The sequence below is a fragment of the Danio rerio genome, chromosome 20 (assembly GCF_052040795.2).
Source record: "Danio rerio strain M-AB ecotype USA chromosome 20, GRCz13ab, whole genome shotgun sequence".
Lineage (NCBI taxonomy): Eukaryota > Metazoa > Chordata > Actinopteri > Cypriniformes > Danionidae > Danio > Danio rerio.
The window spans coordinates 26,939,282-26,953,970 of NC_141040.1; the positions used below are offsets into that span (position 1 = coordinate 26,939,282).

A 14,689-nucleotide genomic window follows, 5' to 3' on the forward strand; every position below is an offset into this window, starting at 1 on the left:
AGTAACATTAAAAATACATTTACTTTTATCCGTCACCGTGAACCTGATTACAAGGAAGACATGTTCCTGGTACAAGCATCTATATTGATTCTGGAACAACATTCCAATCAGATTTAAGGGAAACGTTTACAGTTTATGTTAAGTTTAGGCTTACGGTTAGGTTTATACGGATAGGTTTATACACTTCTACTTGATTGTTAGCCAACTAATATTCCCCTCTGATTTTTGGAGTAATTAACAGTTATGGTTGGGGTTACAGTTAGGGGTAGGGAATAGGTATGGATTACATTTTCGTATAAAATGATGTTTCAGGATCAACATAGATGTTAATCCAGGATTACATCATACTTGACAAAATCAGACTTTGCTATCCATCACAATAGATTGTTCAAGCATGAAAGTGTATACATTAATATTGTATAAACATTTTTTTTAAAAAGATTGCAAATAAAAGCTATTATTTTGAACTTATTCTTTGAACTTCTCTTTCCAGAAAATAGCCGGAACGAAAAAAAAGGGCCTGTTCAGACATACAGACCTTTCCGGAAAATTGCCGGTAATAGGAGCTAAAGACTGAAGTAATAATAATGAAAATTCAGTTATGAATCACAGAAATAAATTAAATTTGAAAACAGTTTTTAAAATTGTAATAATATTTCACAATTTAATAGTTTTTAGCATATTTTGGATCAAATAAATGCAGCCTTAATGTGATTCTTTATAAACATTAAAAAAAATCTTAGTGGTTCCAAATGTTTTTGGCAGGTAGTGTACATAAAATAAAAACTTTTATGCACGTGCACTATACAAAAACTATACTGCTCTCTCTTTTTTCCCTATCCATCCTTCCGTTTCTCCACAGAAAATAGATGCGCAGGCGATAGAGGAATTCTACGGTTTGACCTCTGACATTTCCAAGAACTCTGAGTCGGGATACATTTTGTTTTATCAGTCCAGAGAATGAAGGAGCAAAGGGAAACAAATGAAAAGCAGAGGAAGAACAATGAGAGAAGAGATCAAAATAGAGAGTATATGTGAAGATGACATCCGCTAGATTCCCTTTCCACATCCCTCTCCTTTTCCTCATCTCATACTCAGGGTCTCCAGCTGAGACTGAGTGCCAAAAGCCCTCTGTTACCCCATTTGCCAATATGATCTTCAAATCTGACCGTTAAGTCAGTCACCTGCATCTGAAAGGCACTTTATAAACAAAAAACGACAATAAAGAACACAAAAGCAACATGAAGAGGAAAAAAAATGAAATATTCAACAACAATACTTGTGAAAACTTGAAGGAATCAAAAAGCTACAAAAGGAGCGACGAGTCCTGGTACTTTAGCAAGAGTCACTGCTTCTTTTCTGCCCAGGAAAGTGCCTCTCATCCTGGGTATCTGAAACAAGGAAGAGGGTTTCTCTCTCTCGAAACCTGGCTAAAGGTCAGGCACCCATTTCTCGTCACTTTAGATGTTTTAAGCTGTGATGCCCACCCATCAGTCTTCGTTCAACTCTTAGGGGCTTTTCACACAGAATTCGTTTTTGCATTACATCAAGCTGCTTTTGCATTGTTTTTCTTTGTCCCGATGAACTAGATGTTTAACTGCTGCATTCAAGTTTTGCTCTTAAGTTAAAGGAAATTCAACTTTTTATGCTTGGTTGGCACGCTGGCTCAGTGGTTAGCACTGTTGCCTCACAGCAAGAAGTCTCGGCTGGGCCAGTTGGTATTTCTTTGTGGAGTTTGCATGTTCTTCCCGTGTTCTTGTGGGTTTCCTCCGGGTGATCCGAGGTCTCCCACAGTCCCACAAGACTTGCGCTATAGGTGAAATAGATTAACTAAATTAGCCACAGTGTATGAGTGCATATTTGAATGTGAGAGTGTATGGGTGTTTCTTAGTACTGGGTTGAGGCCAGAAGGATACTCGCTGCATAAATATATATATATATATATATATATATATATATATATATATATATATATATACAAATTGGATGGATTCGTTGCAAATTTGCATTGAAAACATAGTATACTTAGCCTTTTTATACCTCATTTAAACCACAAAAACTTGTTCTGTGTGAATTGCCCCTTATATAGTAGCTGGTGAATCCAAACATCCTTGTTGAGTCCTGGTCATCTGATTGGCTGTTTGCACTGTGTGACCATTTGTTAGGGATTTTGGTATGTTGGTCTGTTACATGAGCAAGTGTGTGTGCGTGCGTGTGTTTGTGCCTGCATTTAGACAGTAAATGCAGACAGCTGCTTTGAAATGACTTTGAATTTCATTCAGAAATAGTTAAGAAAAACAAAGAAAAAGTACAGCATTGCAGCGCTGAATCACTGCTTTTGTCTCTATTGTATCCTTATCTAGCATTGTTGTTACCTAACTTCCACCATAGGTAATGGCCTTACACAGACGTGTCTGATAACAACCTTGTGGTTTGCTGTTGGTGCGTAGTTCAACAAAATCTGCCTGTCCCGACAGACAATCCCACTAATTTTCACTCGAACCTTTAGTTTCTACCCCAGCTGGGTTGAATGAAGCAGTTCTCATTAACTATTTGGCATTGTGGTGGCTAATTAGTATGATCTCATTTGTACGTTACTCTTATATGCCTCAGTCATAGTTGTGCTTAGGGTTTGGATTAGTATAGTCAAGCTTACCTTTTTTTATTTTTTTTAAATCACGTTTTTTCGTAATGAATTTCTGATTGGCTTCTTATGTTCTTACGGCTGTGGGTGTGCGATATTTACAATACAATACGATAATTGTTGTTTTATTTATGTGTTTGTTTATTTAGATCCCTAAAAGCCACCACAAACGTAGTAACCAACAAAAAAAATTACAAATTTACGTCAAATCATCATCAAAACCAATACAATTAAATTAAAACAACTGTAACAAATAACAAAACGAAAATTCACACTAAATCATAACAATAGACACCAATACCAAAACCAAACAGACAAATTTGCGTTAAACCATAATTATAGAAACAATACAATAAAACATAATTTGGAATTTGTTTAAAGCATTAGATGTATCAATTAAATAAAGTACTATGAAGATTTAGAGAACCGTAGACCATGAGTATACGCTGGCATTATCAAGTATGTCAATTAATTTACAAAGAAAACACACTCGAATCCTGTTTGAATGACTCTTTAATACTAGTCATAAAAGGAAAAGAAAGATTGTTTGGGTTTGTGTTTTTGAATTCATTGTAAGACCTGATATAGTTCAATAATATTATACAAGCAACAGTGCTGCTTTCCGAAATATCAGCATTTGGGTACAACTGCTAGACCGTTTTATTCAAAAGTTCTACAAACAAGTTAATACTGAGTTCATGATTGAGTTATGAGTTCAGATATAATAGTGAGTATGTTTATATGGACACTAATAATCTGATTTTAATATGATTAAGACAATACACTGATTAAGAGTCTAATATGTAAACAGAGATTTTTGTTTATTTATTTTTTAATAACCTTAATCTGCACAAAATCGTAATCAAACTAAAAATAAAAATAAATCGAAGTAAGATGTGGAGTATTCCTATTTTAGTGGCATTATTGAAGATCAGTACAGACATGTTAACACCTTAAATAAAAACTATTACCATCATGTAGCACTTTTTGCTGTGTTTTACGACAGGATATTCCATACACATATGGCTGTTTGACATTATTCTCTGCACCTACCGAGTCAGTAAAGTTTTTTTTTTTTCCATTCAGTATGCAGTATTAAATTCCATTAAAACAACAGTCCTTTCTTCATACTCTAATCCAATACCTCAGTTTGACACCAAAGCATAAATGAAATGTTTATTAATGAAAGTGAAACTGCCGATCTGCAATTTAAGTTGAATAATTAAAAATGAAACATCCGAAATTACTTGAAACTCCAGAGGAAATGTGGATAGCGAGGTGATACAATGACATTAATCAAATTATGTGCTATAACATGTAAAACAGGATCATGAAAGAAACATTCAAAAAGCAACTCATGTAAACACCTTAATCATATTATTTTCTTAATGGGATTAAGGCAAATAATTCGATTTCTGATGTCCATGTAAAAATAGTCACAGTCTCAATAGTTTTGCCAATAAAAATGGTTACAAGCCAGGCTGGAGTGGAACATTTTTACCAGCACAAAATTATTGAAATGATTGGAAACCAATTTTAGGATCCAATAAATATCGAAAAACAAAAATATTGTTAATATCGCACACCCCTAGTCTCACCTTCCCTTTTCCCCTTAACCATTTTCTCTCTGTCCTCAATTCTGCTAGCCTTTTAAGATTAAGCTAACAAAATAATACAGACACACACACAAATGTGCTTGTAAACTTGCTTTTTTTTTTTTTTTTGCATGAAATTGAGTTGTTTGAGTCCATGATAAAATCCACCTTTTCTTCAACTAAATAGACATTGTATACACAAGATGATGTGGCATTTCATTTTATCAATACTTGTTAGAATACGGAAGGTCTAGGACATTTTAGAAGAAACTTGAAATGCAACCACAGCCTTGAGATTACTGCAATGCGGTATGTAAAGTATCTGATATAGGACGTCACTTAAGAACATGCACACAATTATTGTGGCATTAATCCAAGAGGGCTTTTAATATTTAATATACATTGTACTGTTAGGAGAGCGTCTGCCTTTGGATAAATTAGGAGTTTTATCGAAGACAGTGCGGGGAAGTGTACTGATCATAAATTACGAACATTTCATTTTGTATATATGTATATGGAAGAGGCTGACTTAAGATGAAGGGAAATGATGTGCAATACAGGGATAAAATAAACATTCCATGCTCAATCTTTTTAGCACATTTAGATTTTTTTATTTCATTTGTAATTATTCTCACAGAAACACTAATGATGAGTACTCTGCTTATTTAATGTATAGCTTTTTATGTGTAATTTAGGTAACATTTACTAATTTATTCTCTCAGAAATACTGTTAAATAAGTAACCGTACTCTGAGTGGAAGTAGCCCATGACTGAAGTACTTTTTTATTTTAGTTCTTTCTACATTTTCTGCACATTCATCATGACACTAGAGTAGATACGCAGAAAAGAAACTGGTGGACAGGTGTTTTCTAGATTCGTTCATTACTCCACATGTGCTCTAGTATCTATTGTAGGTCTGTATTTTTACACTCCTCTACATCATTATATGTTAAAGCCAAACTACATGCAATACCGATGTATGAACACTGTAACAACACAATGTGAGATTGACTATGCAGTGTTTGTCCTGTTGTTTCTCAAGGCTTGACAGATGCTGACTTTATTTTTTGGGGGATAGTAGCTTTTTCATTTTTCATTTGCATTTCACAAATGTCTGGTTCTCAAAAAGAGCAGCATATGTTGCTGTATAGGGTTGTTTTATTGGTACCAAGACCATTGCTGCGTTCCAATTCACATACTTATACTATGCCTAAAAGTATCCGTTTTTTTGTAAAGGAAAAATATACACATTTGAGTGTGTAACAGAAGAGTATGCAAGTTTTGGAACATACTACTTACTTATTAACAGATCGTTATGTGGCTCTGTTAATATCCCCTGTAAATCATCTCAACACAGGATAATCTGCCACTCTCGAGTCTTAAAAAGCAGATAAATCTCCTCAGGTCTTCAGGTAATTATGCGTTCAGACGTTAATGTACACACATATCTTAAAATAAGTTCACGTTGTTGCAGATTAAATATACATGGAAAACTTGGTTTAAATATGTTCCAGTTGGCTAGATATTGATTAACAGTCATTCAAACAACTTTACCTAAGCCTTTCTATTTGACGTTTGGTCTTGCGCATCCGCCATGTTTGTAGTTTGTTTACAATTTTCAGCCGTGTTTGTAGTTCCACCTCCAGGTCCAACGTGCAATGTTAGTGTTTAGAGTATGGACGCTTATACACTTCGTTTTTTTTTTTTTTCGTAATTAGTAAACCATCTTAGAACCTTTGGCATACTCTTTTACTATGATTTGGGACATACTAATTTTATTTTTGAATACTATTTAGAATGGATAGTATGCGAATTGGGACGCAGCAAATGTTTTCTCTTCCCATGGCTGTTGTTTTGGAGATCAGAAATGTGCCAAAATTGTTGTGGGAATCTCACACTCCTTGGAACTGGAAAATAGAAGAGATATATTTGTGTCATGAAGCTGTACATAAATATTATGTAGACACGTTAAGTTATATTTTGTAAAACACTAGATGATTCTGTCCTGGTTATTTGCATGGGGAAGCCACGGATGCAAATAAAAAAAGCATTTTGTCACAGATAATTTCGATCAGGTCCCTTGTGGTGACCTGGGTGGTTTTGTTGTTCTGTAGCGTAGCCTGAACTAAAAGTACTGTAACTGCTTAATACTGTGGATCGAATCCTCACACAAGAACATCTGGGTTTATGTCACTTTTTACAGTTACACACCTTTTATGCAAAAAAAACACACCTATCTGTTTTGTCCTCTTTTAATGCGTGTGTTTTTTAGGTCCAGAAAAAGAGATGTACAATGTGTGTGTTTGTGTGTCTGAGAGAGAAACACCAGGACTCGAACTCTACTGGAAGGTGTGATAACTGTAAGTGCACTTTATCATAGCAGAACCAAAAAGGTTTCTCATGGGAACTGGAATCCTGACTGAGATTCTTTTGGTTTGTTTTCCTTTCCTCAATAAATGAAACACGACTTTACCAGCTGTGACTCAACCGTGCTTTTTTTATTCCTTCGATTGCTTGTTTGTTTGTTTGTTCTCTGTGTGTTCGTTTTAATTATTCCCCTGCTTCAAGTGCCTGGCACAAATCTTTTTGTTTTCCCCTTCAGTGATTAACAAGATGGCAATTTTGTACAGACACAGAAGAAGGCCTTGGGGAGGAGGAGTGACGGAAAAGAATAGACTCATCAAACTAGCAAAATGACAAGAATTTAAAATGACAGTAAGCTCTTTATTTGCTTGATGCATCAACACCAGCAAACATTTTAGGGATTTCCTGAAGGAGACGTTTGATATGCTGTGTGTGTAAAAGCAAGGTAAATGTGTGACGTCTTTACACACGTAAAACAAAAGCAACACCTGCAACATGAGTCAAGAGTCATGATTATCTAGAAAATCAATGTGTGTGTGTGTGTGTGTGTGTGTAAGACCTTAACATTTGTGGGAACATGTATGCATCACACTATGTGCGTCACAAACCGATCAGCTTGAAGAAAGTGTATGCAAGATATTGTCTACTGTTTCTCTTCTCTGCACTTGTTTGTGAAACAAAACCTACTGTAGTTTAAGTGATGCTTCATCATACCATGTGTGATGTAGGAATGTATTAAAAAAAAGATCAACACTTCTTGGCAAAAGTTTTGTCGTTGATCCTAGTTGTAAAAGCAACAAATAATAACTTGATTTCTAGTTGATCATTTAGAAAAGTGGCCGAAGGTAGATTTTTTTTAAATGAATGCTCAGTTGAACTGCATCCCAATCATCACAAATACTGCAGAAGACCTATTGGAACCTGCATGGACCAAAGATTTTCACAGAAAGCAGTTAAGTTTGATGAAGGAAAAATCATGGTTTGGGGTTTTATTCAGTATGGGGCATGCAAGATATCTGCAGAGTGGATGGCAACATCAACCGCCTGAGGTATCAAGACATTTGTGCTGCCCATTACATTACAAACCACAGGAGAGGGCAAATTCTTCAGCAGGATAGTGCTGCTCATACTTAAGCCTCCACATTAAAGTTCCTAAAAGCAAAGAAGGTTAAGGCGCTCTAGAAATGACCAGCTCAGTCACTAGATATGAACATTATTGAGCATGTCTGGGGTAAGAAGAAGGAGGAGGCACTGAAGATGAATCCAAAGAATCTTGATGAACTCTGGAAGTCCTGCAAGAGCTTTTTCTTTTCCATTCCAGATGACTTTATTAATCAGTTATTGGAGTCATTGCAGAGATGTGCTGTATGGATGCAGTCCTCCAAGTTTGTGGGAGTCAAACACTATACCAATTCTTTTCCCACTGCTCCATGACTTTATATTTTATACTGTACATTTTTTTCTGTTAAGTGACTACAATTTTGTCTAGGCGAAGTCAGACCTTTATCATAATTAAAAGTCAAGGCATAATCATATAATCTAGAAGCCTTTGACTTTTATGTTAGCCACATCTGATACCAAATGATCAACTAGAAGTCAAGTTATTATTTGTTGTTCCTAGAACTTGGATGGGCGAGAAGACTTTTGTTAAGTAGTATATAGATGTCTGGTGGTCTCCTTTGAACACCAACAATGTGCCTGAAACCATATATTACCTTCTAGGTTCTACTCTGTTAAAAATGTCCATAAATTAGCAGGTTTCTGTATTTTGTGATTCATGTTTCTATTTTTTTATTTTCCAGATTTATTTATGCTTTTGAATCACATTATAAGACCTTGAAAATTCTTCTGACAACCTTTAACCTTAAAAAGTTGGAAAAAGTGACTTTTAACATTTTAAAAGTTTACAGTGATATGTTTTCTGCATTGGTGTTGTATATTACAGTACAGAAAGCCTGTAATAAGCTGCCAGTACATTTTCTGCTACTTTACAGATTTATTTATATATGATTTCTTAAACATTACATTATTTAAAACTACTAAAATGTCAATACAAGTCACTTTGTTAAACTGTGAAGTTGAATTTTCAACATCAAAAGTCGAGAGAGCAGAGATCAAGCTCCCATAAAGCAATAAATAAAGAGAAAAAAAAACAAAATACGGAAACTTTTAATTAACAGATATTTTTACAGTGTACATTAAATATGCTTAGAAACTTACAGAATCCTTGTCATTTCCTTCTGTCACTGAATAAACTAAGAATTTTCATAATTTACAATTAAAAAATATGAACTTATGTCTAGCAATTCTGGCTTTTTTTTCTTCTTAAAATTGACTAATACAAACTTACATTTGCTTATTAATACAGAATTCTTCATGGAGATGTATATTAACCGTCAAAAAAAACTCAAAAACATCAGTTCAGACATGTTTTCCAATGAGTCAAACTGTATTTATTCAAGTATACAGTAATTGAAGAATCAAATGTGAAATAATACTGCATAGTCTTTGTTTTATAAAAAAATTCAATAAAAATTTTCGTTATTAATTTGTCAGATATAAATGGAGCAATTTCTTATGCCTGAATGCTTTTAAAACAGAATGATATAATCCAGACTCAACAATGCGTATAAGCGTGATGTGACTGTTGCCAATGATAGCATTGCAATAACAATGCTGAAACGATACATTGTTCACTCCTAGTTTAATAAATAATATATATCATTCTGAATTATAATATATCATTTCACAAGTGTTTTTAAAGGCCGATGACTGTTTTAAAAGCAATTAAGCCTAAGAAATTGCTTCATTTTTAACCTTTGACAAATTAATAACGATTAAATTTATTGAATTATTTATAAAACACTATGCAAACTATAAAAGACTATGCAGTATTATTTTACATTTGATTCTTCAATTACTGTCTACTTGAATACAGTTTGACTCATTGGAAACCAAAACACTGGTTATTTCATTAGTATCTTTTTCCTCATTGAATTTATCTGTGCTTGTTGATTGTTTATATTTAATGCTTACAGATTCTCTCTTACAGAATCATCGCAATTAATCTAAAATTATAAATTCTTTCCAAATAGTCATTAACACATATAGTCAAATTCCTATCACAATATATATATATATATATATATATATATATATATATATATATATATATATATATATATATATAGTACAGAATAAAAAAATTGCAATGTTAAATATTTCCAATATCATGCAGCCCTATATTAAACGCTTTTTATTTAAAGTGATCAAGCAACGCTATTACAGTTACTGCATGAATGTTCAGAATGTTGTTTGGACCTTTTAAATGTCTATTGCATCTGACTCAGTTAAACTATGACTGTAATCGATGTGTACAGACTGCAAACATTCCACAGACATTTTCATTAAAAATTTCACTTAAAACTTTTTTCCCCTCCATTCCGTTTCTGTGTTCATTCATGATTTCGTTCAGTCCCCAGATGATCTTGTTTAATTCATTCATGTCTCATTCAGAATCTATTAAGGGTTCTTTCCATAAACTCAAACCAATGCAGATGTACCAGTGTGGGTTAATGTGATTGCCCTTAAGTTATCTCACTATGTGTGTGTTTGTAAGAGAGATGAATGTGTGTGGTTTAAAGAAATCTGAAGAAATGTAGCCTTGTGGGTTTTGTTATTCACAACTGCAGTTCCATTGAATCTTGCTGTTGACAGCGGAAATGTGTCTTCATTTATCCGCACTGAGCTAGTGACACCCCTCATACATTTACTTGCTAATTGAGAAAAGGCTGAAAAATATTTTGATCATTTAAGCAAGTTTCTCAGTAAGTAAACACGATTTCCTCTCAGCAAAAGGTCATGTTGGCCTGAAAAGGCAGGTGTTTTGATCTGTGATGCAGCTGTCTCTCTGTTTATGTATGATTCAGTGAGTAATATGACTTGGTGCAGTTACATTTTCTTCTAGTAATCCCATCACCGCAATCATACTCATCATCGGATCAATTAAAAGCAATATTTATAGTATGCGTCATAAAGCAAAGAATCTACGATAAGTAATAAGGATTTAAATGCCAAATAATAGGCCAGTGTTTCCAGACAGATGTGCAAACAACTCAGGACTTTGATGAGTCCAGTAAATGTTTGTAATTATTTTGATAGGGCATAATTAGCTGTAGTTTCTCTATAGAAAAGGATAAGCTAATCAAAGGTAATTCACTGCAAAAAAAAAAATCAGTTCATGGATTTCCAAGTATTACCATAATACGTGTCTATAAAACAGTTGTAAAACACGCAATAGTTTTTACAAGCAATCGTAACTGAAATAACTTCTAAATAATAACGTATCATTACTTCTTACTTCTGAAATAAACATCTTTTAATGCTGTGATAATCTTCATTTACTGTAAATAACATGGGTTTATAGATCTATTAGTTGTGTGCAAGGATAATGTTTGTGCTTAGAATTGGTTTATTGGAATATGGGTCCATCTTGTGACACCAGGTCTTGTTTTTTGTTTCATTCACATATTTATGTGACACACACACTAAAAACTAGCATTGTATAATTGCCATTCTTTTAAGTCTACTGCTATGTCTACATGAAGTAGGGCTTAACGATATATCGAAAAACGATCTATTTATTGTAAGCTTGGATCACTCTGGTTGGATTATTTCCGATTAGAGATGAGTGGCCAGTCGTGCTCAATCATATCACGCGCTCCGCACAAAATTAGTTTTTGAAACTTCACTTTAATATCGCTATGTGCACATTCGCAATAGTCATAAAGATATGCAATGTTGAGTCTTAATTATAGTTGAGCAGGAGCTACACAATTGTATTTAATCGCTCTATTTATATAGAATTTATATGATTTTTGCAAAAAAAACATTTCCTAGAATTTTTGTCATTTATAGATCAAATATCTACATGTCAACGTGAAAACCAGATTATTTCACTTACCACACTGGCAGATAATTTCCTTAAAACTAGCAAAAAAACTTTTGATTCTCAATGATTTCTTCTGACGGTGAAAACTAAACAATATTTTTACTTGATCTAAGAATTTTTTTGATATTTAGACAAAAAACAAAAGACAAAAATTATTCAAATTTGATTATTCAATTTCTGTACCTGAATACTGTTAGACTCCCAGAAAACTGTCAAAGCGAGCTATTTAAACCATCTTCTGAAACTGTTCATATCACAATATTTATTGCAGGAGAATGCAGATGAAGTGTATTTTAATGACAATAAACGATAAACTGAAGTCAAATGAATAGAGAAATACAGGCTATATATGATCTTCCGGAAAAATCCTCCTCTTCGCCCCTCTCCTCTGGTGAGGATAAAAGACCAATAAATGATTTTTTTCAGTCTCAAGGCTGAGAGCACTGTCAGACTGAGAGCTGTGATGCTGAATGAATGAAATTAAAAGAGAGGTGAAAACATGAAAAAAAGGCATTACTTTTTCAACCCAGTAACTTTGTTAAGCCTTTCTCTGTTGCATGCATGTGGGAAAAAAATGAGCTCAGATTTGCAGTATAGGGTATATGCCGAAGCATGCTAATGGGACTTTTAATTTGCCAGTAACCTGGGTTAAGCGCTTCCGGCAAACTGTATGCCAATGCGAAAACCGGCCCGTTTAAGGTCTGCTTTGTTCAAAAATTAGCCATCTCGACTAGCTGAGTGATATCCAATATAAATTGGGTCTCAGATTGTACAAGAAGCACTGCATTAAATTACATTTTCCCCCTCCTTTTTGTCTCGTTTTACGCTTGAGCAACCAAATGAATGCCAAAGTTTATTTAACTGAATGTATTTTAATGACATCACATAATTGATGCTGTAAAAGGAACCGTAAAAAATGGAAAAAAAGTTCACAGTAACAGGTAACCGGAAGTTTATCAGTATTGGAACAACACTAGCTCGGCATATACCCTATTGTGGCTGTTTGTGTCCACTAACCATACCAAAGAGTCCCTGGTTCAGTCTAGAAGTTGTAACTTCTTCCTCGTAATCTCGTCTCCATCTGAATGTGGTTTGAATACATAATGCTTTAATGCGTTACTGGTTATTGGACATTTTGACTATGTAGCTAACTCCTTCTAGCTAAAATAAACCTCTCTGCCATTTCAGTTAAAAATATTGCCATTCAACAAAGAGTCTTTCAAACAAAATATGACTTTTTGTGCAGAGTACATCACACTGTGTGTGAGCTTCAGGCCCTGACAGGACCTGCAGAAGCTTTAGAGCAGTGCTCATTAATATTCATGACCATTCCAAATATGGTCAAAGCCAACCATCTCATCCTAGGAAATAGATCTATAAAACCATTTCTGGAGAATTTTCGCAATTACCTAAGCCTCATGCCTATTATTTCGATACCAAAGAACGATTTAACATTGTATCAGTGCATTCTCTTAATATCTGAGCAGAGGGTAATTTTGAGCTAAAACATTCTGGGGACACCAAAGATTTATTTCATAATAATATTATAAGGGGCATATATGTCCCATTTAATGAGGCATTGCACAGATCCTATTATTCAAACTCATCACACGCATGCATAAAGATCAGAGAGCTGTTGTGTCTGAATTCTCCATCAGATGCTAGAAAGCTCATCATTAAATGTTAATGCGTGCAGTCTTTGAACTGTAATTTCATAGTAGCACCGCTCTGATAAGCAATCAGTGTTCTGACCTGAACCATGTGTCATGTAGGAAGCTCTGAACTTTCCAGTAATGTGCTTTTGGCATTTGTTGTTCTTGTTCCCAGAAATCCACAAAAAAAAGGGAAAAGAATTGGCTTTTATACTTTACAAAGTGCATTTTTGTGAGGACACTGTAGTCCACAGTGGCTCTGGCTATTAAGAGAAACAGAGTACTGAAACTGAATTGTAAAAAGCTTTAGTTTACCAGTTTTTCCCTCTTATGAAAACCTCCTGAGACCATCTACAGCTTTCACAAATGCAAAACTGTTTAGAGCTTTAAAGATGATGTTTGATTGCATAAGAATGGTTTTTGGCTTGTGAAACACATTAACACTTGTTTACTTGAATAGAGACATTCAAAGAAAAACTAATTGTGAAATGCAGACCACACTTGTATAACGTTTTGTAGTGCTTTTTTAAAACGGTTTATTTTATTTTTGCTGTGCAGATTGATGCTTGTATTTCATAAATAATCAACTTTTATCAATGTTTATATTAGCATCCAAGTATAAAACCTCATTTAGTATTTTATACTTACATATAATTTGAAAGTATTCAGAGACATTTGTTCAAATCATACCTGTCAATCCTCCAGTTTTTCTCAGGATTCTCTCGTATTTTACAATTCTATCCTGCCATCATCCCGTAAAGGTATTGTCCTGTATTTCTCCTGTATTTTTAATCTTTCTTTGAAGGGTGGCAATACACATTTGTTTTAGTATGCCCTACATTTTAGTATGTAAAATGTTTCAGCATAACAAAGAGGTTTTAGTATGGTTTGTGTTTATGCAAGTGAGACAAGTGTGGTGCTAATTGACTATACGGTACCAATAATGGTTTATTGCTGGTACACACAGCTGATATCAATTATCACAATAATATTCAATATCCATTGTAAGAGGCTAAATTATCATTTGCATTTGTTTATATGATAAACATGTCTTTTTGACTCAAGAAGTCCCATACTGACTCCACAGAGAGATACTGATAAGATCAGGGCATGGTATGTGGACTTGGGGGGTTTTATGATGATGTGGTCACACATGTGGATTGGTCAGTGTGAATGTCTCAGTATTTGGGCTTTAGTCACATGGTCAAGAAAGATACAAAATTGATGTAAAACTCTGCGCTGTCTCTTTTCCTGCCCTCTCTTTTCCCGTCTCTGCGCTTTCCTGCTCTGCTCCACTCCTCCTCTGGAGTCTATCTTTTCAGACTCTAATGCAATCAGGCTAAGGCCCCGTTTACACTAATGCGTTTTAGTTTGAAAACGCATAAGTTTTGCTACGGTTACGCCAACCGTCCACACTACGCCGGAGTTCTCGAGCGCCGAAAACGGAGCGTTTCGAAAACGCTGGAGAGGCCGTTTTCATTCT

At 34.4% G+C, this 14,689-nt stretch overlaps 1 protein-coding gene across 4 annotated transcripts in view; it reads left to right on the forward strand.

The window, feature by feature from the left end:
- usp46 (ubiquitin specific peptidase 46) overlaps window positions 1–9,001 on the forward strand; it is a 42,579-nt gene extending 33,578 nt beyond the window's left edge. The window contains exons 9-12 of one of the 4 annotated variants that reach the window (XR_015517400.1): window positions 863–1,436; window positions 6,512–6,599; window positions 6,842–7,335; window positions 8,205–8,734. Coding sequence is in view for 1 of the 4 variants with exons in the window: in NM_001244981.1 (NP_001231910.1) it covers window positions 863–964 (102 nt within the window). In the remaining 3 variants the exon portion in view is untranslated. 4 annotated transcript variants of the gene reach the window in all.
- Window positions 9,002–14,689: the final 5,688 nt, after the last annotated feature.